The sequence below is a fragment of the Vigna radiata genome, chromosome 2, assembly GCF_000741045.1.
Source record: "Vigna radiata var. radiata cultivar VC1973A chromosome 2, Vradiata_ver6, whole genome shotgun sequence".
In the NCBI taxonomy this organism is placed as follows: Eukaryota; Viridiplantae; Streptophyta; class Magnoliopsida; order Fabales; family Fabaceae; genus Vigna; species Vigna radiata.
Genome location: NC_028352.1, coordinates 4,066,029 through 4,092,415, shown reverse-complemented (window position 1 = coordinate 4,092,415; position 26,387 = coordinate 4,066,029). Strand labels below are relative to the sequence as shown.

The window sequence follows — 26,387 nt, the reverse complement described above, 5'->3', positions numbered from 1 at the left end:
TCAAGACCTCAAATGAATTAATTAGTAAGATCACAGTAATTTTATCCTAATTATAATTTTGAAAAAATCGTAATACAATTTGTTAATAACACGGATATAAAAATGAATACTAAATCATTTAGACTAAACCCATCTCCCAATTTATATAAAATGAATCAGTTTATATTAAATTTAATTATAAATAAAATCTAATTGAATGTAATTAGATTATATTAATTCAAATTAAATTATCAAACAACCTAACCCAGTGAATATCAGTAAGTAACACGCTAAGGTAGATTCTCTTACGATCATTTATCAAAAAGGTCAATTTGAAATATATATCAAACAAGCATTATTTTCCCAACTAAACTATTGAAAAATAAATCTACGTATACTTAAATTTCGTAAAAATCAACACAAAAATACATAACAAAATTTAAAAACAGTAATTGCATGTTCAACATTTTATAATATTATCACAAAATTTGGACGCAACGCACTGTAATTAACTTAATATGACATTATCTCCTGTCTAAGCATCAATAATAATATTATAGATTAAAGTTGAATAGATAATTTACATGATAAACCATTGTATTTGAGATGGATAGACTAAAGAAGGGTAAGCTAGGTGCTAAAGTAATAAGACGTGGCATGTACCCATTGGCTGTTAAGGAGTGTCGCGGATCACTATCCGTGCCATTGATTGAGGAAGTACCACATCCGTCGATTCCCACCCTCATAATTTAGCATCTTCCCGGTCATATCAAAATTTCGCAAACTTAAAATAACATTACAAAGATTCCCGCTCAACCTTTTTCACAGTGCCCTATAAATACTCTAATCTCCCTCACCCAAATTCACAAGTTCTCCTTTTCCTTCACTCTATCTAATACATCTCTATTCCTCTCTGTGCTTGAAATGGCTCGTACCAAGCAAACTGCAAGGAAGTCCACCGGAGGAAAGGCTCCAAGGAAGCAGCTAGCAACAAAGGCTGCTCGTAAGTCTGCTCCGGCCACTGGTGGTGTGAAGAAGCCTCACCGTTTCAGGCCCGGTACGGTGGCTTTGAGAGAGATCCGTAAGTATCAGAAGAGCACTGAGCTTCTCATCAGGAAGCTTCCATTCCAGAGGCTGGTTAGGGAAATTGCTCAGGATTTCAAGACCGATCTCCGTTTTCAGAGCAGTGCTGTATCCGCTCTGCAGGAAGCCGCTGAGGCCTACCTTGTTGGGCTGTTTGAGGATACCAATCTCTGCGCCATTCATGCCAAGAGAGTTACCATTATGCCTAAGGACATTCAGCTTGCACGTAGAATTAGGGGTGAAAGGGCTTAGGGTTTATTTGAATTATGTATAAAGCTTTTGCTTTTGTGGTAGTGTTGGACTTAGTCAGATGCCTATTGTTGTAGTGAGAAACTTCTTGTTTCATTGTGACTTAATTATGCCAAGAGTATTATGTTGAATCTTACTTGTTTACATACGTTTAATTATCTTTTCTGCTATGTTAGATTTTGTACTAAATTTATGGTGTGAATTTTGTAATATTGTTTGATTTTAAAATTAATTGTAATTGTCATCGATTTTTTTTTTGCCTATGTTTCTTTCTTATTGCATAATATCGGTAAAATAAAATGAAATGTTGTCTAATAATTTATTGTTATGATTATGTTTACAGTAAAATGTTCTTTTCGTTCATGGACCGGGCTAGTTTGTTGGGCCCGATTTGTTTCATTTATTTGAGCCCAATTATTTTTGGCGGGAAATAGTGGCGGAAAAGTTTCGTTTTGCCGTTGATTTTTACACTGATACTAAAAATGCGTCTTCGTTGCGAAAGAAGCCCGGGAAAATGGAGAAGTACTTGGTTTCTCGTAAACCCTCGATTGAAAGTGTACGGCCACTTCCAAGGTAAATTTGTCCCCTATTTATCCTTTCTCGTTCAGTAGATATTTGAAAGTTCTTAGTGATTAAAAATGTTAAAAGGAGGCAGTGGAAGAGGAGTTCGGTTGAACTGAATGGGAGATTTGAGCGTAACTATCGTCATGAGATGTTGGATCTGCTAATTCGATCGTATTCTGAGGTGTGTCTGGCTTTTCTCGGTCATTAGGTTTTTGGCTGTGTACTTTTTTTTTTTTTGTTTTTCTGTGTGCACTGTGTTGTTTAAACTGTGGTTAATTTTTGTGAAGGTTGGAGTGTTTCCGCATCTGTATCAAGTAGATGGTTTGCCATGCCAGTCTCATGTATGCACTGATAACTTTGCTTATTGGTCATATGACTCCACTTTGGTGATTTAATTGAATGCAAATTTTTTGGGCATGTACAGACAAATCGATTGGTTGGTGAGGCAAATGGTGATGGCCATCTCCCACTTAGAAAGTTAGTATTCTGGCTTCTTTGATTTTTAAGACACGAATGAAGATATTAACAATTATTTTAATTATCACAGTTTAGAGAATACACGATTTCAAAAAATTATTATAATTAAGGTGTCAGAGTTCGTTCTATCTATCTATATGTATATTATGTATATATGCATGTGTGCCCTCTTGTACTGATTTACAATGACTTAAATTTCAGATATTTTTTTCTTCTGAAATGTATTTTTCAAGTTGGTAGTTCTTGGACTCTGCTTCTGCATTCAAAACCTTGCCGCTTCATTGTGGTTCTGTATTTAGGCGGCCTGATGTGCTCCCAAATAACTTTGTCAACTATTGTCACTATTACCGTCGGCAGTGTTTCAGTTCTGACCGGCAGTGTTAACGACATTTAGTATCAACCAAAAATTTGGGTAGTATCTAATTAGATAAATTGTTTTTGGGTTCCCACATCTCTTCATGAAGCTCTACTGATTCTTTCTACATCTGAATTAGTTTAAGGCATGCTCATCATGGTTGGAAATCTTGAATGCTAAGAATTGTAAATGCAAAACATGTTCGTGTCAATTTGTTATGAAATTTCAGTTTGGATAACTTGGCACGATCATTTTATCTTAGGTTGATCTCTATTGTAAGATGTTTTATTTTATGAGCATAAAACGCTTTGCTTTTTACTTTGCTTATTTTTATTTATTGGTAATTATTGTTATGGTTAGTGTATTTGAAACTTGTTCGTGTTTTTCATGGTAAAGGATTGAATTAGTAGTTAGCAATGGCGTGCACTTCTAGACATAAAATGTTCCGGTGTGTTACTTTTCGTGGCATTAATGATTTCTCTCAACAAATAGCTTACACATGTTTGTTAACAGGCAAGGCATCTCTGCTGTAGATTTTGACAAGAAGGTAAGTACAAATTAATATTGAAATGTTTAGTTGAAATGAGAATGTGCTTTAAGTAAATGTTGTTGTGATGCTTCACAAGTAAACAATCCATGCATTATACTAAAATAACAAAAAGCATCTCATCCGGAGATATATATAAATTTAAATCGACCTAGCATTTGAATTAATGTCATAGAAGGTCTGATAGAAGGTCTAAAAAAAAAAAAATCTCTAAATTAATCTATCCCAAGCTTGATTGGGCGCTTAATGTTATATATGCATAATTTTTGAATAATGGATCTATTTCTTATTCCATTCTGCACGTGAATTCTCCACACCAGTGAATTTATGAGTATCTTGTTTACTGTGAGAAGTACACAAATTTGATTAACGTATTGTTTTTATAATCCCTTCGTCTTATGTGTTTTTTTTATTCCATTGCTTTGGTGATTCAAATATTCCATCCATGTTTTGAATTGTACTCAGGGAATATACTTGGTGTCTGTTACAAAATCAGGGTGCTTAACAGTTCACGACTTTGAAACACTTTACTGCCAGATACCTGAGTTAACTTGTAAGTTCTGTTTTAGTGGTTATGTTTTGCTTATTTTGAAAAGCTGCTGTGCTTGTCAAATTTGGGAGACTAGATAGATAATGTTTCATAGTCAATATTTAATTAAAGAATGATAAGAATTATTAGGAAAAGTCCTATAAACTTTCTTACTAGACCTGCTTTTATGTGTGGCTAGATGTATGAAATTTTCCTCACTTATGTTCTGTTTTGAAAATCTAATAATATGGCATTATCTTTGTTATAGCCTTCCAACTGAGATTTTTTTTTTCTTCCAAATTTCTCCAACTTATTTTTTTTTTTCTTGCAATGATTATATATTTTTAACATAAATAACTAATCTGGTTTGATTTTACTTGTTTTTATCTTCCAACTGAGAATGGTAAGAAAAAAGTGCTTGACAACCTTTGATGCTGCGTGCTTCATATTGAAGTAGCCTTATATTTATTTTAGTCATAGGAGAGGATGGAACTTCATATGAAGTGTTGATTATCCTTTATACCTGCTTTTGTATTAATTTGATGATAGGCTTGCGAGAAGATGAAAGCAAACATTTAATGCACCTCTCCCTAAATCGACAACTTGATGCTGTCAGATGGAATCCTCTTAATCAGGACGAGGTTTAATTAATTGCCTTTTCACTCAGCATTTTACCATGGATTTTTATTAATATTTGATTATTTCTAAGTGATGTCCATGACATGTTCCATGTAAAATGTTTTGGTTTTATCTTTTGAAGTTCTGTATGTCGTAGCTTGTCTATTGTAAGTCAAGGATAATCTTGTGATGATTTGACTATTTCAAATGAAGTTACCAGATTCATAAGTCCTTGTGCATGTTTTGTAAGACCAATGTTTTGTCGAATTCATTAGTAATAGCTTTATTTTTATAGACTATTCAATATTCTATTTGCACTGCTCTGTCTTACTATTTCATTTCAGGTTGTTTGTGCATCTGTCAAAAGTAATGAACTGCCCATATTCGATATTGGATATGTCTCATCCGATCCAGTTGAAGTAATTTCCGTTCTTATATATTATCGTACTTGTTAAATGTTGTTTACATTGGCTTTATAGGACCAGCTCTTTTCTTCCCAAAGTCTCAATGTTTCTACTATCTACTGTTGATATTTGGCACAACTCCAAATTCAGTTGATATGAATTTCTTTTTCCATTATTCCTTCATCAAATCATTACCCCTAATAAGGTTAACCGGATTTATATCTTTCTACCGATTTCTTTTGGATGCATTATACAAACGAACCAGGAAATGTACATACAACTGCCTTTTGGAAGCGAATGCATATTGCATGAGATCTTCTATTTACTTTATCAAATTACACATTGTTCTTATAATTTAAAGTAAACTGCAAATTTCATCATAATTTATTTTTTTGACTTTCTTTTATTTCCCAAAGAAGTATTTTTTGTCATAGGCAGCTATACAGATGTTTACTTTTTTCTGCTTGGCTAACTAATTTTTGGCCCTTCAATTACTTAATACAGGTGTTAAGAACAAGACGTACAGCCACAGTTAATGGATCCACTTTGCACAAAGGTCTCTCTGATGTCACTTTTACGTCAAATGACACAAGGTTGGTAACGTAGACCTAATTTAAAAGAATAATTGTCTGTCTGGAATAATGACATTCCTAATACTGTGTCATCCATTCTTTTATTTATGACGTCTAAATATGTAATAGAAATGTGTAAACAGAAAACAAGAGAAAAGCATAAAAGCTAAACTAATGCGTTGAACAGACTCTTAGAATGTGTGATTATTTAACAACTCCTAAAATTTATATAGGTGGGTAGGTTCTAAAATGTTAGTTTATAAACCAGATTTTTTCTGTACTGTGAATCTGATAGGAACTGGAATTCGCTACAGGGATTAAAGCATAATTCAAAGAATAGAACTCTAATTATAGTAGGAAAATTGCAAGAAAGTACAGGAATATAACTGAAAGTATCAGAGAATTGTGGTTTCTCTGCCCAACGACAACAGCCACCCTCAACTTCCTAAATGATTACGCGCCTTCTCTCTGTTTTATCCTTTCCTGGAAGTGTTTCCCCTTCTTTCCCACCTTTCTTGCCATGTAAGCAAGGTTCTTACGGCCAAAATATATCTTCTGTCCTTTATTCATCACAGGGTCTGGCGTATTAGTGCTGAGTAAAACTGTAATAAAACATAAGATAAATATTTGAAAAATGCATTCGGCCCAAGAAATGGATATTTGCAGTCATTTTACTAGTTAAGATCTGTATCTATTATCAGAAACTTCACCATGGGAACGTGCAATGTGCTAATATTTGATTTAAGGCTCAAACTTGACCAAACTCCTGGACTTGTGGGTGGTCGCTTTTTTTTTTAATAAAAATGGAAGTAAATATTTGTCCAAGAATATCTGATATCGGCTGGGACATGCTTAGATCCTGAAGGCCAGGCAAAGGTCCACCGTGAGGCTTTTATCTACGGGAGCTTACAAGTCTCTTCCTGTTTTTCCACACAGGAAAGTTATTTACCCGTAATCCTTGTGCGCACCAACTAACCAAGAGATCTTCTCAAACATTGTCCAAGAGACTCATGCACTCTCTTTGAAGTTACTATTATTATTTTCCCTTGACCAATCTGTTTGACAAAAATGGCAACGGCTCTAGTATGTGGTTACTGTTTGGTAGTACATATTGATTTCAGGTTTTTAATTATTCATCTGGTCTTTGTTGTCGAACTAAGTTTACCTTTTAGTTCATATGCTTAAAATCATCCCTTTTAATTCCTTATACGTACTATTTTTAATCTCTTTTAGTGTAGGGACTAGAAAGTATTATGTGTAGCATTAAAAGAACGACGTTTTAATTATGAGGACTAAAGGTAAAATATGTACAAATATAGGGATTCAATGAGTTATTAAATACGGATTTCTGCAGATACTTTAGTTTGATTAACAATCAACACATTTGTCAATCTTTAATTCTTTCCATCACTGCATTTCTCAATTTGCTGGCAAATTTCAACAGGATACTTGCTTCTGATACACATGGTGCAATTAATGTCTGGGATAGAAGAGTGAACTCTCTACCTTGTCTTGAGCTTGCGTCTGCTTCATGTGGTACGCTTAACAGCATCCAATTAAATGCAGATAATCAGGTTAGGAATTGTGTATCTAGTCTATAGAGTAATTTTGAAATTCTTTAGGAGTGATGCGTTTTTAAAGCTCAGTTGCTACCTTCCCCTTTTTAGACAAAGGCCAAATGAGTCCTTAAACACGTTAAGGATTAAAAAATATAAAATCAAAATCAATTGAATAAAAATTGAACTTTTAAGCATTTAAGTTCCTGATAGACTTTTAGTAAATTAATGATTAATCTCAAGATTGATACTTTTGTCCCAACACGAGTGTTTTTAATTTTTAATGCAGTGGTCCAAATCTCCTGGTCCACTTAACCTTGATAAAATTGCTGTCACTAACATAGTTTACGTGCTTTGGAATTGGGTTTGACCGAATTTTAGAACACACCTTTACTTTGTTCAGTCAATACATGAGAATTTGCAAACAGTGATTATTCTATCCTTTCCAGATTATTTTTGGTGCTGGAAAACATGGGCTCGTGCATGTATGGGATATTCGTGGTGGAAGAGCATCTGCCACTTTTCAAAGTCTCAAAGAGGTATGCATGGTGTTTTTTTTTCTATTATGTTATGAAAAGCACACATAAAATTATGCTAGAAGTCAAGACTACTGCTTGGAAACTATCTCCGCAATGCATCCGCTTCTACGTGGTGGGCTAATTAAAGACCAAGCTTGCTTAGGCTTAGGACCAGTTCATTCAACCTGGCTCCTAGTTTAATGTCTTATCTTTGCTTATTTACTAGTTCAAGCCTTAGTCTTAAGTGTATTTTCGTGAATCAGCTATCTCAAAAGTCTAAGTTGCTAGTTGAAGTCAAATAGTTCTATCTTTTTTCTTTAACGTTTCTTTACACGCAAGAGTCCTTTGGGCTTGTAGTATTAAATTTCTAAATAGAGGAAGGAAGGGTGGGGGTTTTGACTAAGAATTGAACTCAAGACCCCCTTGATTTAATGTTGAACTAATTATGCTGTTAGGTGAACACATTAATTTTCTATTGTATTTGTAACAAAAAATGTTAATAAAATTTTAGTAACAGAGTTTTAAGCATTGATTTTTTAAACTGTACAAACAGTATTGGGTTAAAGATTACCGGGGAAGATAGAAAGTAGTTTTTCTTTGAATTTGGGTATTAAAATTTGTGTTTGGTAATATTGAAGTGTGAGAATCTTGGTAAGGAGGGGGATAAATTACTTGTTAGACACATTAACATGGTCCAGCAGTTCCGTTGAAGTTAATTTGTTTGACCGATATTGCAAATATGATTTTATATACTGTCTACGTACTGATATATTTATATATTCTACCTAAATACCTTGGATAAAAAATTCGTAAATAAACATTGATGCGGAAGCTTGTGACTTCTTGATGCATGCCTTCAACAGCTTGATTTTTGGTCACACGAACTTCGTCTCCAACTTCCTTTTGCTGAAGAGAACGTATCTACTTGCGACACACTTTTAAATGAAGCATGACTAATTGGTAAATGTTGGAAAATATATTTAAAATGCTTTTAGAAATCTTATTCTTCTTTGTTTGGTATTGTAGATATGCCATCCACCTGTAAAATCAGTGAAGTTGGCAACATTGCTAGAGAAGATTGGATCTTTGAAGGTGCGGTTATCCTTCCTTCACCTATCTACTACTTTTACAATTACTTACTCTTGTGTGGTGGCTGTATAGGTTTGTAAGTGAACTACATACGAATGATTATTTTTAGTCATAAAAATTTAGCCCTAGTAATTTCAACAACATAATTTTGTCATATCTTTATTTGAAATTCGGTGTTCCAGTAAGACTAGTTTTCACTTGAGGCTTCTCTCAAGACATTTAAGTATTTTGGGGGTTTTCTATTCAACATTTAGTTTTACATTAATCTGTTTTTAGCTATGGTTTGGTTTCTAAACTTCGTTGCAAGGTTCATGTCCTTCCCTGACATGCACGTCACATGCATGCTTTGTTTTAGCTGCTGCAGAGGAATCCTCAACAATTTCTTTTTTTCTCCCCTTCTTTATGGTTTCTCTCTTGGAACCTTTCGCATGTGATATAACTATATTATGTTCTGACGTTGTTCTTTATGTATATCACTTATACAAATTAAGACATAAATTGACAGTATTTATAGATGATTTCCCCATATTTTTCACAGACAATGTTGTTCATAAATATACTCTACCATGATTTTAAAGTTGTTTGCCGGCTCTATCATCTTCAATTGTTTCTTTAGATTTCCTACCCTTTTCATATAGGAGTATGTTTGAATGAGTTTCTCCATAAAAGCTTGTAGGAAACAAATATATGAATAAAAAATAACTTATATACACTTTAAAATAAATTTTTGGAGAAATTGTATCATAAAACTTACAAATTACTTTACTCAAAAGCTATTTTTAACATACAAAAAAGTCAATTTCATTTTTTTATTCATTTAGAAGTTCTTGTAGAAACTCTTCCAAACAAAAGTCTAACTAATCTGTATTTAATATCACTGCATGACAGTATGTGCTAATTTGGTGTCATACGTGTGACCTAGTCCCCTACCTTAGATATCTGTATTTCACCATGTGGTAATTGTCTTTTGCATTCTAGCTGACAAGCAATTGATATGGTTACCCATTCTCATCTATTCAGGCACAGGCAAATATTATTCCCAAGGAGATTCACTCTATTAATGTTAATCCATCATGCCCATATCAGTTAGCATTCCATCTTGTCGATGGCTGGTAAGTTGCCAAAATGTTTCTCCAGAGACTGTTAATAAGGAAAATTTCCATGTATTTGCTTAATCATGTCCTCTATAAATTTCTATCATTAAACTATAAACTGAAATTACGACTGAATTGCCTGTCACATGTCCGGCTAATATTGTTTCTAAATGGTATCATTTTCTTGAAGATCTGGAATTTTATAGTTTGTATCTACCTTTAAACAGCGCCGTTTGATATCGGTAGGGGTTATGTACATAAAATATTGGTGTGTGCTGTTTACAGAATCTTACTTATAAAGAAAAATGCTTCCCTAATACTCCATTGTGGTTATTTTTTCTCAATGTTTTCACGCAGGTCAGGCGTTTTGGATATTAATACTTTTGAAGTTACCCATATTCATTGCCCACCTCCTGCTTGGTTGTAAGTTTGTCCATTTTCATCTAGAATCGGCTTTTCATATTTGTGAAATGGCTTCTGGAATTGTCTAATTATTTGTTTACTGTTTATTTTCTTTTGTTAGAAACGATTCCTACGTTCCCGCTGATCTATCATACTTAAGAAAACCTTCATGGTTATCAACTTGTTCGGTGAGAAGTTTATTGAATATAATGCACCTTTTTATTTTTACACTTGGTTCCCTACAAAATATGCATAAGTTTCTCAATAAATATGTCTTATAACTTTTTTATCTAACATATCTGAACATAAGCTTTATTTTATATATCTAAATATAACAATCATACATTGATAATTGATCAATTATTGAAATAATCTTTAAAAATAATCCAATTTACCCTGTTATTATGTTTGGTTTAAATAAAATATTGATCTTTCGGAGTTTCCGATTAGTTGGCTCTTGATGCTTATGTTCATCATTATTTTTTTTTTCTGGATAATCATTTATTTTATTTGTACACGAAATAATTATTGTAATTTATGACAGATCTATTTGGCCGGGTCATCATCTGATCGTGGTATCCATCTTTTGGATTTTTATCCCAGCACCAACTCACCGAGCCATGTTGATTACAAGTAAGGCCCTCATTTACTAATTGAAACACCCTATTGAGAAAGCACATGTACACTAAAATCAGCTGTACTCAAAATACAGTGAATGTCATGTATTCACAAGCGTAAGTTTACTTATGAAACTGCATTTCGCAATGTTTTTTCCTAAGCAGTTTTAATTTGCATATTTTTGCAGGGAGGATATGCAAGAACTTTCAAGGCGGAAAAACCGAAGTAATCAGAACAGATTTATTTCTTTATCTGAAGGAGTTATCTCATGTGTTGCTCACCCTTTGTATAATGCCATCGTGGCAGGAACCAAGGTTTGTGAATTAGAAATTTCTGTTATCGTCATTTTCTGTTTGAAGCTAGCTTTATGAGTTCCCTGTCTGACAACATCTCGAACCGGTTTTATATTAGTTCCTCCTAAATGAACTTATTTTTCTTCTTCTATAATCGAAGTATATTTATTAGTTAGATATAATTTCTCCATAACTAATTTTTTAAACAGAAAAAACTCATTTATTTCTTATTAATTTATTAGAATCATATTTTTAATTTATATAAGTCAATTTTAGTTTATGAAATATTTTCTTTTACTTTTATTAACTTTTGTCGTAGAAATGTTTACGAAGTAGTTTTCTATACTAATCTTTCCTTTGGTACAGAGTAAAGAAATAGAGGGTGTGAAAGATAAAAAGAAAGGGGAAGAAATTAGTGGAGAAAGATGTTTGGTTGGAAAGGAATGAATAGAAAGAGAGTTTATTTCATTTACTATTAATTTTATTTATTATATTTTATCTTTCTGAGTTTAATTATTTATTATTTATAATAATATATAGTGAGATATTTTTATTTAATGTGTTACCTTTCAATAAATATTAATATCATAATATTATTTTTGAATTACTAAGTTAAACGTTTGCATTCACAAAAGTTATTATACATTCAGTTTTCATTATTTCATTTTTCTACTAATTAACCAACAGCTTTATTTTATTTATAATTTATCTTTAATGGTGAGTTTTCTCCAAACTCAACATATTGTGTTAATAACTATTCAATTTCAATCCATGTGTCACTTGACATCCGAAGTTTGTGTTTTTATTAAAACTATAAAAAATAGCAAACAATTATTAATTATAGAAATTAGAATAATTATCAACATGACTATTTTTCTTAAACGATCATTTCATAACTTTTTAATGTGCATTTCCAAAGACAGTTTTTATTTTTGGGGTTCACGAAACTTTTTTCTCACACTATTTGTCAGATTACTCTCTCCCCATCTTTCATTCCTTTTTCCCGATCTCCTCTCAATGTAACGAGGCATGATAACCTTGTTTTTAATTTGAGGATGTTTGGGAGTAATCAAGGTAAGACGGGCATGCTTGACAATAATATTTGCTGTGTTTGTTACTGAGTTTGATTGATTATTGGTTTCAGAAAACTTCTTTGCTCGTGATTTCTCAAAGGCACGAGTCATTCAGAAGTGAAGATTAGTCCCAAGCTTTGACAGGATTTTCTATTCACTGTATTACCCTAGTCTGAATTTATAGATGAGTTAATGTCTAATTCCTTGTTAATGTTTTCGTATACTTTAACTCGTCTTGAATCTCCTGTTGAAAATGGAAATGAAAAATGATTTTATACAACCTGCTGTAAAGTTGCTGAGTTGGCTTGATACGAAGCCAAATACAGTTGAATTGGATTATTGACTGCGAACCATTAAGTTTTAAAAATTTTAAAATTTTAGACGTTCACAAAATTGTAGATGTTTATGCTTGTCTATGTATGAGAAATTTGAATGGACAAAGTCTTACATTATCTGATTTTACACCTTTTCAAGTTTGCATGTCTTCTGTTGTACAAACCAGTCTCTGGTAAAGGCATGGCTTTCCGGCAATGAATTGCAGCTCCATAAATTTCTCCTTACACTCTGATATAAGTAAATTTTCATTTTGCCCTTTTTGTATTATGTAATTAGAAAATTGGAACCAAATACTATATTTTAACAGTGGAGAAGCGTGTCGACTGATACATGACATTATTTGGGGCCTTAATTTGATGTCACACAACTCTTGTCATGACTGACTTCTGAAAAATTAATCATTTTTTGTATAATTTAATTTTGAGCATAGCTTAATCATTGGAGACCAGAAAAATGTCACAAATCCTTTTCAATCAATCAATCAAATGTGAGGTGGGTATAAGATAGGAATATAATACCACGTATGCATATAAAATACCATGTATCCCCCATATAATTTCCATAATTATAGTGTTGCTACATTATTATTTAACCCTAGAATAGAAGAATTCACAGAATGCCTAGACTAAATAAATGGGCTGACCCATCCTTGTGCTTCTTGTGTCTCATCTTCTGTCACTACATATTAACACACCCCAAATTTAGAAGCAACTACTAAAACTTTCGGACATTATTCTACTTCAATTTTGGACACAAATAATTTGTTAAACTTTATGTTTCGATTGATTCCGATATCGAATCTTAAAATATTTAAGAGTCATAGTTACAAGGAAATCGAGGTAAAACACTACTTTCACTGTTACTCCACACGTGAGGTGCCATGCATGCATGGTAATAGACAATAATATATTTTTTCTTTAAACTTTTACTCCTTTTAGCTGAGTGAAATGCACGTCATAAATAATAATAAAATAATACACTGACGTGTCACACGATGAAAATCATTTAAAAAATCATGATATTTTAACGATTCATTTTAACAATTATTTGATAATAGAACATGTGTTATTATTTTATTGGTCTGTTTAAATTAATTTTTAATATTGGTCTGTTTAAATTAATTTTTAAAAAATATTTGAAATGTACCAATCACAAACTATCACGTATGTCTTTTAAAAGAATTATAAAAAAAAAAAATTATTAAAAGAATTTTTTTCTTTTGAAAAATAGTTTGAAATTTAGTCTAAATTGGTCAGAGGTTGCTTTACGACATTATATCATAATATCACATGGCTCTAACAGTCACCTTTGTTATTATAAATAGTTAATTCTTGTTGTGTAGGCTTTGTTATATTATGTTATTACATACACAGTCATAGATTCTTCACATTGAAGCCACCAGAAATAAAGTATAAAAATAAGAAGAAGAAGAAAGAAAGAGAAGAGACATATAAAAAAGTGAGTTGAGGTGAAGAAAGAGGACCACACTCGGTTTGGTTCCTTTCTTTACAACTTCCTCTTTTGTTCCCCGCAAGAGACGCGGAATTCATATCACTTGTATCTTTCAGCCAAGGCTGTATAACTATCACTGATAATGAAAGAGAAGCAATCCTCATGCACACAAATCTACAAACCAGGCTCATGCTCATCTTCTCTCTGCAAAGAAACAAAAGAGTTTTCCAACTAAGTTTTCACAATTCTTCTGCAATAATGCTAAATGGCCATTCCTACTGCAATGCGACATTTCTCTAATGCTTTTGTGACCCCGTGCCACATAACATCACCTTAGTGTGGTCCCTTCCCACATTTCCTTTCTTTCATAACAAATAATCTTTCATGATACAATGAAATCACTACATAAACTTAAATGGTTTCACAAATATATGTAACAGTATGTAAAAATCAGTAATATACAAGTAACCTAGGCATTCAGTTTTAGGTTGTTGTTGCTATTATGGTTGTGTTATTGTCTTGTTGATTTTATCCATTATCTGAATATATCGGTTTTGTATTTTAATATGGTGTTTAACTTTATCATTTCTATTAAATGAAAACTTACAGTTTAATTATTTCCAACAAATTTGAAGAAAACATAACCAAAGCATTATTAAAGATGACAGTTCATTTGTTAATATTAAAGGTAGTTGTTTGTTGAATTCAAGATTATTATTAAAGTAGAAAAATTTACCTGAATTGATTACATGATGGTTAGGTTTGCTCTTACAAGCAAAGCATGTAAGGGGTATGCTGTGATGGTAAAGTTGTCTGCATGATTTAAATTATGAAGAGAAGTTAAAAGATGCTTAAATTGATTATCAGTTGCTCCTAGGGCTTCCCTTATCTTAAGTCATTTTTGGAGACTTTGGTGTCCCCTACCTCCTTGCCAATGAAGTCAATTATTGACACAAGAGACAGAAAGATACCTTTCCTAAGCAAAATCTTGCACCATAATTACTCCCTCTTTACTCTGATACATCTTTGGGGGGACCCATTTGATGGAGAAAGAAATGTACAATTTCTTCAAATATGTGCTATCTATGCTACTTTGCTGGTATGTCTGTATTAGCAATGCAATTTCTTAATATTGATGAGGGAGACTTCACACCAGTGTAGGTTTAAGTAGTGTCTAGAAAACATTACATTGAAGGAGTGGTTCAGAGATATAATTAGACAAAATAAAAATAGATATGCACGCTGAATATAAAAAGAAAGACATGTAACATGCTACAAGATTAGATAGCTTTGTATAAATGAATCTCTTTCTCTTTTCTTGGGGTGGTTTTTCTGATTTATTATTTTGTTTAAATCATGCTAGAAGATTATCTTCTTTTCACTTTTGTAATTTTCTCTCAGCATCTTATAAAGTTTTCTTCAGCTGTCAAAACCAGTTAAAATGATTAAGCTAAACTGTGAAATATGATTTTGTTGACATGTTTAACTTTTTTGCTCATAATTTAATTCAAGTATCATGTTCTGATGCTGTCAGTTAAGTAAGATAAGAAGAGTGGTAACCTTGACAAGGAATTCCCATGAAAGAATTTAACAGGTTCTGAATCAAATAATACCTCAGCCTAAACTATCCTGTTAGCATGGTTATCGAAATTTCTGCCTGAAGCTGCTCATAAACGGTTGTATTGTATCTTACATAAATATAAAAGTAGTAGGTACCAATAATAATAATAATAATTAAAATGATAAACAGATCATAACCAACTATGCTTACATCATCACCTTGTGAAAATAACTATGTTGACAACTTTACCTCCACTAGGTTTAAATAACTGCTCTAAACATTTAATATTAGGGTCAATATCCCCCAAAGATTCTACTTTCCTGTAGGAAATTATAGTTGCAGGTTGAATGATAAAGATTCTCAGTTTTCAAAAATAACCTTTGGAGTAATGTTCATATATGGCATAGGACAGGATTTCTTTTGTAATTTACATAGGTTCCCTCCCAATGGCCACTTGATCACTTGATCCCCACTGTGACACTCTGTCTCCAATATATGATTCAATGTCTGCTAAGTGTCAAACTTTTAAAACGTTTTGGTTATTTTTCTTTTCCCTTTTGGCCAAAAGAAACTGCACCTTTCACGCCTCAGTATCATTCATCTTCAGTTTTTTTATTTGCAAAAAAGAAAAAAAAAAGTTACTTTAGCAGTTGGAGTAAGTTAAAAGCTTCTAAATTGTCCAAAACGAGATTAAATCAATGAATTTTAAAAGTGGGTTTCTTAAGAATTTTCCCAGTGACCTTACTTGTCAGGACATGTTTAGCACTTAAGCTTCCATTTGGTGAAGAAAAGCCTACACAAACACGTTACGAAATGGGTATATGAAAGTAGCACATAGTGGGATCTAAAATATTACCTTATCACATATGAACATGTTCTCATCATGAAAAGGAAAAGCCGCCAAGGTGAATTGTTGCCTTTGTGAAGGATGTTCTACAAAGGAACATAACACAACCGTGTTATTATTAACTGTGATGATTACACACGAAGTATGAATTAGAATTAAAGCAACGTCTAGTCCAAAGTAATCCTAAATTGAAAGCAGAAATGGTTGACCACATATGTGAAAGTGGAAGATAGTGGCATGGAACTTCTCATGTTCGTACTAAAGCAATCATGTGAAACAGTGGTACCACCACCTAATGCTGAATTCTGGTAATTTTTGGAATCTGTGGGTAAATTGGTAAACTTGCAACTCACTGCTGATGTGTTAGAAACATGTCAGAGTTAAATTCCTTCTCTCTTACTCTCTTATTTTCACATCATCACATGGACTTACTCCATTAGTTTTTCCTATGAGAATAAAAACAAAACTCTTTGGACTTAGGGTGCCCCTCTCTATCCCTCTTCCTATTTTCTGGTTCTCCAAGGTTCCACTTTAGATATAGGCTTAAAATCAAGTCCAACCATTGAATACCACTTGGTCATCCCTTTGTTCTTCTGGCTCTTATAAATTCAAGTTTCTAATTTCATCTGCTGCCCATATTATCCTCTAGAAACTTGCATGTTCCACTCTGTTTCTTTCTCTGTTCTGCTTCATGGCTACAACAGCAACATCAGCGCAGGTTTTCAAAGACTACAAGGACACCAATAATGGCAACCCTGAAATTACGAGGCAGGAAATTCAGGCGGCCATAGCCAAAGCAGTGGAGCTGAGAGCTCTTCATGCGGCTTTGATGCGAGGAAATAGCCCAGCCAATGCTAGATTCCCATCCCCTTCCCCTGCTTCGCGCCCTGTTTCTCACTTCTCTGCCCAAGATTACCCTGTTTTCACTCCAGTGGGTATTGTAATTTTTTCTTGAATTTTGGCTTGAAAAACTGTTTTTTTACTTATTTTGATGAAATGGGTATCCTAGAATCTTCGCAATTCATTGAAAAGCAGCGATTTTGCTCTAAGAACAGAGTGCTTTTGCTGGATTATCTGTTGCTAGATTATGTTTGAATTGACCGTTGCTGTTAATCATGATAAAGACCAAATTTAAGATACTTGAATTTGTGGAATATGCAAGTGTTTGTGGTGCTCCCTTTCGCTTGAACGCTGCTATTTATTACAATTGAAAGAATTATGAAACTGCTGCTTTCTTATGGCTGGTTAGGTAGATGTCATTATTAGTGCGGTTACATCCTTACTCGCTGCTCCTCTTTTTTTCTTATTTAATCTTGAAGAAACACCGACCATGAATGAAAGTTTTGACTTTTTTGAGCATTTTTGGATTTTCGCTTTAAATTCTGTGTCATGGAACTCTTTAATGTTCATTAAGTCAACTGAGCTGAGCCTGAGGCAAATCGTGAAACTTTTATATTTATTGTCTTAATGATTCTTTAATTAGAAGAATAATTTAACGTTTTTATCAGTTTTTCCTTATTTTCAGATTTTACCAATATTTGCGGCTACAACTGCAAGGCCCCCTCATCTTTAGTATATTTTTCCCTTTTCAATTTTGATTGATGATAAGTTTCTATTGACAGAGCTATGAAGATGATCCACTGGTGGGGTACAATCAAAACTCTATGAAAAGCCTAACAGTATCAGAAAGTTGGGATGGGAGTCTTCTAGAAGGAGGAAACAGTAGAGAAACCATTGTAGCAGATTACAAGGAGAAATCAAGTTCAAGAAAAGGACTATATTCTGGTTTAGCGAACGTTGATTCTCACACATGCCCTACTGATGATGCCAAATCTGTGACTGGCTCTTGCGCAAATCAAATTACTGTTCTGCAAACATCACCTGCAAATGATTACTCCAAGGGTAGGAGGAGAAACAGCATGGAGGATTTCAAGTCCATATCCTCCTGCAACAAATGCAACCCTGCCACCATAACTAGCGATTTTGAGAATGCAAGGAGCAGCAAGAGCTCCAACATTATTGTCCCAGTTACGGATTCACACTCATCTCTTCAATCCCAACCCAAGAGCAAGGGGGTGATTTCTTGGTTGTTTCCCAGGTTAAAGAAGAAACATAAGAATGAGAATTCCCCTAATAGAGCAGAATCTGAGGATGTGTCTCAGGTTCTCAAGGACTTGGGAATAATGTCAATGGAGACATTGAAGAAAGAGCTGGTGGAAGCAAATGAGAACCGAGATGTGGCCTTAATGGAAGTTTCTGAGATGAGAGGTTCATTGGGAGAGCTGAAACAGAAGCTGGAGTACTTGGAGAGTTACTGTGAAGAGCTGAAGAAAGCTCTAAAGCAAGCCGTGAAGACAAGGGATTCTCAACTTTGTGACCAACTTACTGATCTTCCTCAGAGGGGGAAACTATTTGAAGGAAATGGGGAAAATGTGATGCCAGTGAGTGAAGAAGTAATGGTAGAGGGATTCTTGCAGATAGTGTCAGAGTCCAGATTATCAGTGAAGCAGTTCTGTAAGACCCTTATTACCCACATTGAAGAGACTGATCATTCTTTGACAGAAAATTTGAACTTGCTTCTCCAACCATACAAGTTATCTCTGAGTTCCAAGTTCTCAAAGGCAGTTCTATACCATTTTGAAGCTTTTATAAATCAGTCTCTCTACCAAGATTTTGAGAATTGTGTTTTCCAAAAGAACGGTTGCTCAAAATTCCTAGACCCGCAGCAGGATCGTCAATCACAATTCTCTTCTTTTGTTGCCCTTAGAAATTTGAGCTGGAATGAGGTACTGAGAAAGGGAACAAAATATTACAGTGAAGAGTTTAGCAAGTTCTGTGACCAGAAAATGAGTTGTATCAACACTACTTTAAAATGGACAAGGCCATGGCCTGAACAGCTTCTTCAAGCTTTCTTTGTGGCGGCAAAATGCATGTGGCTGCTACATTTGCTTGCCTTTTCTTTCAACCCTCCGTTGGGAATTTTAAGGGTTGAAGAGAATAAAATCTTTGATCCTCACTACATGGAAGATATGTGTCCAAGGTCACAAGGGCCAAGCAGAGTTAGGATCATGGTGATGCCGGGATTTTATGTTCAGGATAGGGTCTTGAGGTGTAAAGTTCTTTGCAGGTACAAGTCTGCAGCCTAAGTAAACTAGTAATCAGTTTTATATGTACATTTTCTTTTACTTAGACTTTTCAACCTGTAACTCAGTAACTAGCCGTATTTGATGATTAATAATAGTTGTAAGTGATTTAATTTATTGCATGTTCAATTGTGGGTGCTTATCATTGAATAGATAAAGATTCAAAAGTTCAGAGAATTGTCGTTAAATAAAATTATGTTGTCACTCGTTCTGTCATTCCGAATACCTCCAATTTCATGTAGTTCAGAACACAAAATGCACTAAAAAACCTCATATTTACAGCTATTGGTAACCGGTGGTCTAAAATTACATTTCTGGTAGGACCCCCAGAAACCTATACGGACAGTACCTGTTTTGCTTAATTTACTGATCACTGCATGATTGTACTCTGTTGCTTGATTTACAAACTTATATAGATTCGGATGGTCTTTATGAACATTACGACAAAAGGAGGAAATATTTTTCTTAGCTAAAATTACTATAACTGGGAAATTAAACTCGTTAATGAAGTAGCAATAATTGATGTTGAATCGCAGTGTCACGTTTGAGAATTATGAGATAAAAACGGGTGAGTACTACAGAGAACTGTAGAGGTAGAGTTACATTATACATTATATATATATATATATATATATATATATATATATATATTATTTGTGTATAGTAACTACATGGATTCCACCCTCTTCACTAATTTACTTATGATATAAATACAAACTAATCTTTAACAACTGCCATGGTTACAGGTACTCGGAAAAGAAACCCTTTGATTTACATTTTCTTTCTAAATTTGCATAGTGATGTTTATCAGAAATTTTTGAGAACCCAACGAGGGAGAGCTATGATAAACATCACTCTGCAAATTAGACAATCTTGTCAGATAAATCGTCGATACGCATTCGGAAGCAAGAATACCTTTGTAATGATTTGATTTCAATAGAAATGGAGAGTGGTAAAATTCAAAAATAGAGTACGAATAACATTACTTAACTGTTGGGTAATGCGTTTGACAAAACTTTATGATCAATAATTAAACAAGAGTTTCAGAATCAAATTCACAAAGCTTTATGATCAATAATTAAAGGACGTGTGTCTTTCACGAGAACCAGTGCCAAAAAGGATGTTTATGCACGAGAATTATACTATCACTGGTAAAACGAGTTGTCACAGATATTAGGAACGTTACTTAGAACACGCTGAGTTCTCAATTAAGAAAGAATGAAAAGTAGAGATGAAAATGATGGCATAGGATTAGGATGCATCCGAATTGTCACCCTCACTCCACCAAAAGCTAACTGAAAAACTTGTAGTCAAAGACCTCACATAGTGCCACCATTTTGGCGGGATATATAACATTTCTCCTTCCTCCAAAATACAGTCTACAAATTCCAACTCTTGCACCTTGGGGAACTTCCTTTCATCTACATCATCTAAATCAACCTTAAGACAAAAACAATTCTAATCAACATGAGGAGACAGATTTCAAAATATCAAAAGAAAAAATAAATATAAATCAACAAATAAGGACAAGTTAAATGAAAACACGAGAACGTAGATGGCACAGTTTTTGCCGTTTCAATGAAATTGCAGTAAAGCTAAACGAGAATCAACAACACCTCCCATAAAGTTTCCACTTTGCAACTTAATAAGTTAATAAACCTGTCATATATTGTATATGTAAACTGCAAACACACTATCATCCTTTGAATTCTACTTTCTGTTAGCAGCTTGTATAGACAATGAACAAAATTACTCTCATGTCATGACAGATCTAATATGGAATCTTTTAGGTTAGTTATAAGTTTGAAATACTTGATCATTTAGCTGCCTGGAAAATCTGTAGCAAGTGAACGGAAAAAAAAAGCCTAGGCTTACATTGAGTAACACAGTGGACAGCGCACATTAATGAAATGCTACTAGAGCTCTTTGGCCACTTAGATGGGATGTATTAGATAGTATTACGCTTTTAAGCAAAGGACACAAGTAGACAGAACAAGCTGTCCAATCATATAGTTCTGGAAACTAATTACCTGGCTGGAATTGTTGAGCATGGTACCAGAGTGGGGGGAAAGTTCCTCAGACAAAGATGACGAGTAAAGCCTAATGTATTTTTTTCCAACAACCTGTCAGTAAGAAAATGATTTCAGTGAAATAGATTATTCCATGGTGCATAATACGGCTATGGCTATTAGTATAATGTAACTATAGGCAATGTTCTGCACAAAATAGTATAGGCAGCATCGTCTAGACAATTAAAAGTAACAAGGATATAATATTTACAACAATTTCATCTTCATGTATTAAAGGTCTCCTGAAATAAGCCACAGTACATCCAAATTTCATATTTTGTCTATAGCTTGAAAACATCAACTATGCTACGCCAGCTATTGGCTTGGTAATAGTACTGCAAAAAGTAGGAGTCACGCTACCTCCATTATTTCAGTAATAATTACTTGGTTTACACATGCTCAAAAACCGAGTTACATAAATGAATTCTGTGTGTGGTAGGGTGGGTGTAGAGAAGCTAATTTGCAATAGACAGCTCACTTCTGTACAGCTGAGTTACCTGAGCTAGTATGTTATGATGCGGATCATGGTGTAATGGTGTTACTGTTCCTGCTGGACCAAACCAAGCATTGAGAGACCGTAGCTCCCCTCCACCAGCAAAACAATAGTCAGGAATAAAAATATCTTTCCTCAGCTCATTTATCTGCGATTTCAATGATACCAGTTAGTGAAAGCAGTACAAGTCCTGCACTTGCAGGCTTAAAATGAAAAAGTGGATTTGGAGACAACATAAATCTAAATTATAAATACCTGATCAAATAATGGATGCTGAGCAAGATAAGTAGGACCACCAAGAGAACAGGCACCAGACTTTATCCGCTGAATAAATTCTGAAAAAGTAATCAGCTCTTGCTTCCATTCAGCACATAAATAGTTTTTTCCAACCTGGAAAAAAAGCTGCAAGTTACCCTTTTTTGCAAAATTTATCTAAAAATAAAAATAATATATAATACCTACAAAACCACTCCACCCTGTTCACCTTGTGTGTGTTTGAAGGAATTTCATGTATACTGCTAAACAACTTCCAACAGCCTTGCCATGACAAAAAAAATCTACATGAGGTAAATGCGACGTACATTCAAATGGTACTAGATGTAACTAGAGGTGACAATAGATTGGATAAATTATTTCAGATTAAAATGAATCGGATGAAAGAAATCCATATTGATTCATTAAAAATCTGATCCAACCATTTAACATTTTTTTTTCATAGATGGATATCCAATATGGATACAGATAATATTTTAATTTTTTTTAAAATATTTTTTGCTTAACTTTCAAAAATAAATTCTGTAAAATAAATTTTAAAATGTATGTTTCTAAACGTTTTGGAAACTTACTTTTAAGAAAGATTTAATTATGAAATTGTTAGGCTAGGAAATAATGACAGAAAGTGGAATGTGTATTATAGAAGGAAATTTTAATATATAAGGTGGTTATGCAGTTGGTTGTTTTGGTGGGAGGGAGACTTTCTGAGAGTCTACATATAGTTGCCTTTAGGGAGGTGTTGGGGGAGCTTTTGAAAACGGGGAGCCTCTGGCTGTGTAAACAAGGAATACCCTGTGTGAACGAAAGTACCTTCCTTTGTATGCAAAAGTTATTGTAAGTCTACGCTCTTTTTGGTTTGTGTTCTTTCTTTCTTATCTTAACGAACCTAACAGAAACACTAATTGGATTAACTATGGCCGTTAAATATTGATAGGAGGACCAAAATAATGAGTAGATCATTACTCATCTGTGAAATTAAATGGATGCACTTATCTGATTCATTTCTTTTATATCTTGGCAATAGATGTATTTACTGGTGGATGGACTAAATGGATGATGGACAAATGAATTGTTTTGCCATCCTTAGATGTAACATATATGTTACAATGTTAAGAATTGACAGAACAACTTATGTGAATCATAAATTTCATCAACTTTTGTCTATGTCACCTATTTTTTATTTCAGTTTTGAGAATTTAATGGGAGAAAAGAACCTATAATGGAATATCAGATTAAAAAGAGGAATGGAGGGGGAAGTCTTCACTCACAAAGTGTTGCAACCAGAACAAAATTTATTCACTTGTTTGATCAATGACACAAGAAAAGGTCTAGAATTTTTTACACAACATTTTTAGGCCTATAAACCCAAAATATTTGAAGGGAATATTACGCAATGCAAATAAATTAACTACATTATAGTACGTTCCAATCTAACTGATGAGTAGATGGCCAACTTTTAATGCCTGTAGGCACAAATTGAGGAAATATAAAGAGAGGACGAGATATAAGTTGCAACGCAAAGACAATAATGTAACACAAGTGCATCAAGTTTGTGTTTTGTCAATAACTTTCCAAGTTGGACAATGATCCATTTTTTCTTAAACTTTGGTCTCAAACTCTAAATATTATATTTTCAACATCAGTAGGCTTTAGCATGTTTCACACATATATTCCGCAGTGAGTTAAGTTACAGTTTGGTACTTGTCAATTAGTAGAGTTAAATTTAACTCATACTGAAAACAATTGTCAGCCATCCAATAACCTTTTCTCTTTAGAAAAGAAGAAAATCAAACAAACACATTCAGTTTCAGAAAATCAAACAAACACATTTAATCTCAAAAAATCAAACAAACACATTTAATCTCAGAAAATCAAACCTTCATCCCTCTCCCTTTGCTCCTCAGGGAAGTGCAGGTGTCTTCCCTTATAATCACAAAAAGACCATCAGAGTAATTACCTCAACCGGAACTGTGCGGTCACCAGCAACTCTCAACAAGTAATCTTCATCATTCCATTTCGCGCTGGCTGGCCAGTGAGCCATACAATCGCTAATAATAACCGGAGAGCGAGTCAGGTAATGATCCTTTAGGAATTTATCCAACGACAGCGCTGATTTCTTGACCACAAGCGTAGAAGAAAGAGACTTCATTGGTAAAAGTTGGAGCACCTACAGTGTAAAAAGCTATAACATAAACGTTAGAGCAGAACAGCCTTGCATAAAACAAAATCAAATGCAACCAAAACAAAAAGTAAAAAGCCTTCCAATTCTAACATTAATAAACAACTAGTATCACATCATCCCTGATAGTTACACTAGAACACCACATGTTTGGATTAACGTGAGTATTTCAGCAATTTACCGAAGCTTCCCGATTGAGATTTTCCAAATGCAGATTAAAAAACGATGATAAAAGCAAACAAAGAGGAACGGACCTCACCTCTGCCACATTAAAGTCTCGATCGACGAACCGGTGTCCCGAGTCCCCCAATTCAGAAACCCTAACGCTCCTTCGAGTTTCTTCCGACACTTTCGCGACGGCGAAGTCCAAATCCTTGCGGAGGAGCGTCCCTCCCATGATGATTCCCAAATCTAAAACCCTAAGCGCCTCCCTGAACTCGCCGTTGCCATAGTGGTGTCGAGCCACGTGGAGGCAAGCCATGGAGTACGCGTCGCGCCACACCGGCAGCACTGAGTGCCAAGGCCCGGAGTGCAGCTGCTCCCACGCCATCTCACACGCCGCCTCCGCCGCGCGAATGTCGCCCCCGGCCGCCAGCGCTGCCATGCTGACGTACGCGTACCCGCCGTGCTCGGAAATGGAGTGGAGAAGCGCCGCTGACTCCCGGTCCAGAGCCGGCGTATCGAAGTGGAGGGATGGAGCGCCGTCGCCGGATGCTGTGGTGGAGGACATTGCTGCGGCGGCGCAGGGAGAGAACTCCGGCGACTGAAGTAAAAAGGTGAAAGTATGTAATAAAAGTGTTCGATTTTAGAGAGAAAGATATTTCTAAGTATCTTAGCTTAGGACCCAAAGGTAAATAATGATCGCTAATCAATCATTATTTATTAGACACAAAGATATTTTTCTCTTTCAGATATTTTTGTCTTTCTTTTATGATATTTTTTGCCGTTTTTTTATTTTTATTTTATTCCACTATAGCCTCCTATGACGCCACGTTTTCTAGCAAAAGATTAGAGACATTAAGCTTTTCAATTAAAGGAAGCCACGTTTATCACCCAAACGTCACATAAATTTTGAAATAAAGAGAACACAACCCCAAAAAGAAGGAAGCTCCAATCACACTTCTTAACACTTTTCCATGCTTTTATTTCCATACATAAATTAAAAAATAGTTAGGTCATATTCATTCATTTTTTTCTATAAGTGAAAGATATTTTGAATATAGAAACTAAGGATATTTGATATTTGAATATTGCGCTGTGCACTGAATTGATCAAATATCCCAAAAGAGAATATTATGTCTCCTTTCATTTTCTTAGGTGCCATAATTATTTGCAAATAAATCACTTTTGTTGATTAGTCATTAGAACATAACTCTTTGCTTATATGACATTATGCAAACTAGGTATCACATGTTCATGAAATCATACATAGGTGGTCCAAAAATCTTAACTCTAAAATTTCTCCAAGAAATTTAATTTAAATATATCCGTTTTCATATTAATGATAGATATTCCATTTTGTGAGAGCAATGTGGTAGACTTGCACAATTCAATCAAGAGCTCGCCAATATTTTTTGAAAGCTTTAGAATTTAATTTTGATTAATATTCATTAAAAAAAACTATCTATCTAAGGTTGTCCAAAAGTCTTGGCATTTATAGGTGGCTAGAATGAAAAATTCAAGATCCTTGATTTGCCACTAATATTATAATTGTAGCAATTTGTTACACTGATGGCAGAACTTGAAATACAGTAAGCCTCAAAAGGGAATGGTTCCACCACTCTGAAAATTGTACCACCAATTTGCTATGCAAATTGCAGGAGCTCTTTGCTATTGTTTCCTGTAAAAAGCAACAAATGGTTCCATTTTCTGGTCCAGTTGTTTTGTCTTCTTGGAATGGTGTAAGAAATAATGACCAATATGGCCAGCCAACACCACACATAAAAGATGAACTGAATGGAAAACAAAAAAGGGTTGCACATTGCAGAGGATATATATGATCAAAACCATAAGC

At 34.1% G+C, this 26,387-nt stretch overlaps 4 protein-coding genes across 7 annotated transcripts; 3 read left to right on the top strand and 1 right to left on the bottom strand.

Moving 5' to 3' along the window:
• Positions 1 to 827: 827 nt before the first annotated feature.
• Positions 828 to 1,461, top strand: LOC106756235 (histone H3.2). Its single transcript, XM_014638569.2, has one exon. It carries the CDS (start codon positions 904 to 906, stop codon positions 1,312 to 1,314), a length of 411 nt encoding a protein of 136 aa, XP_014494055.1. The 5' UTR covers positions 828 to 903; the 3' UTR covers positions 1,315 to 1,461.
• Positions 1,462 to 1,618: 157 nt separating this feature from the next.
• Positions 1,619 to 12,407, top strand: LOC106755696. Of its 3 annotated transcripts, none has more exons than XM_014637900.2 (18): positions 1,619 to 1,884; positions 1,967 to 2,056; positions 2,163 to 2,216; positions 2,300 to 2,352; positions 3,221 to 3,254; positions 3,720 to 3,807; positions 4,333 to 4,424; positions 4,746 to 4,820; positions 5,310 to 5,398; positions 6,822 to 6,951; positions 7,383 to 7,472; positions 8,478 to 8,543; positions 9,561 to 9,652; positions 9,992 to 10,057; positions 10,158 to 10,224; positions 10,581 to 10,669; positions 10,842 to 10,968; positions 12,092 to 12,407. In XM_014637900.2, exons 2-18 carry the CDS (start codon positions 2,024 to 2,026, stop codon positions 12,146 to 12,148), a joined length of 1,302 nt encoding a protein of 433 aa, XP_014493386.1. In that variant the 5' UTR covers positions 1,619 to 1,884; positions 1,967 to 2,023; the 3' UTR covers positions 12,149 to 12,407. The 3 variants fall into 3 exon arrangements, with proteins under 3 accessions (XP_014493386.1, XP_022634121.1, XP_014493385.1); XM_022778400.1 differs by having other exon boundaries at positions 1,963 to 2,056; XM_014637899.2 differs by having other exon boundaries at positions 1,960 to 2,056.
• A 4,315-nt stretch (positions 12,408 to 16,722) lies between these two features.
• On the top strand, positions 16,723 to 19,476 carry LOC106756465 (IRK-interacting protein). 2 transcript variants are annotated; one of them, XM_014638904.2, is made up of 2 exons: positions 16,723 to 17,147; positions 17,839 to 19,476. In XM_014638904.2, exons 1-2 carry the CDS (start codon positions 16,908 to 16,910, stop codon positions 19,360 to 19,362), a joined length of 1,764 nt encoding a protein of 587 aa, XP_014494390.1. In that variant the 5' UTR covers positions 16,723 to 16,907; the 3' UTR covers positions 19,363 to 19,476. The 2 variants fall into 2 exon arrangements, with proteins under 2 accessions (XP_014494390.1, XP_014494391.1); XM_014638905.2 differs by having other exon boundaries at positions 16,937 to 17,151.
• Positions 19,477 to 20,400: 924 nt separating this feature from the next.
• Positions 20,401 to 25,241, bottom strand: LOC106755596 (lysine-specific demethylase JMJ30). Its single transcript, XM_014637780.2, has 6 exons — positions 24,633 to 25,241; positions 24,152 to 24,361; positions 22,177 to 22,311; positions 21,926 to 22,069; positions 21,390 to 21,482; positions 20,401 to 20,799 (listed from the first exon to the last, which is right to left on the bottom strand). Exons 1-6 carry the CDS (start codon positions 25,101 to 25,103, stop codon positions 20,611 to 20,613), a joined length of 1,242 nt encoding a protein of 413 aa, XP_014493266.1. The 5' UTR covers positions 25,104 to 25,241; the 3' UTR covers positions 20,401 to 20,610.
• Positions 25,242 to 26,387: the final 1,146 nt, after the last annotated feature.

Excerpts from the sequence above, each read along its gene's own strand:
- LOC106756235 (XM_014638569.2), top strand. The coding sequence starts at position 904 with ATGGCTCGTACCAAGCAAACTGCAAGGAAGTCCACCGGAGGAAAGGCT.
- LOC106755696 (XM_014637899.2), top strand. The coding sequence starts at position 1,826 with ATGGAGAAGTACTTGGTTTCTCGTAAACCCTCGATTGAAAGTGTACGG. Across the intron at positions 1,885-1,959 it reads AGTGTACGGCCACTTCCAAG|GAGGCAGTGGAAGAGGAGTT; the intron begins GTAAATTTGTCC and ends AAATGTTAAAAG. Across the intron at positions 10,969-12,091 it reads CCATCGTGGCAGGAACCAAG|AAAACTTCTTTGCTCGTGAT; the intron begins GTTTGTGAATTA and ends TATTGGTTTCAG.
- LOC106756465 (XM_014638904.2), top strand. The coding sequence starts at position 16,908 with ATGGCTACAACAGCAACATCAGCGCAGGTTTTCAAAGACTACAAGGAC. Across the intron at positions 17,148-17,838 it reads ATTACCCTGTTTTCACTCCA|AGCTATGAAGATGATCCACT; the intron begins GTGGGTATTGTA and ends TTCTATTGACAG.
- LOC106755596 (XM_014637780.2), bottom strand. The coding sequence starts at position 25,103 with ATGTCCTCCACCACAGCATCCGGCGACGGCGCTCCATCCCTCCACTTC. Across the intron at positions 24,362-24,632 it reads GAGACTTTAATGTGGCAGAG|GTGCTCCAACTTTTACCAAT; the intron begins GTGAGGTCCGTT and ends TTTACACTGTAG. Across the intron at positions 22,070-22,176 it reads AGCATCCATTATTTGATCAG|ATAAATGAGCTGAGGAAAGA; the intron begins GTATTTATAATT and ends TTGAAATCGCAG.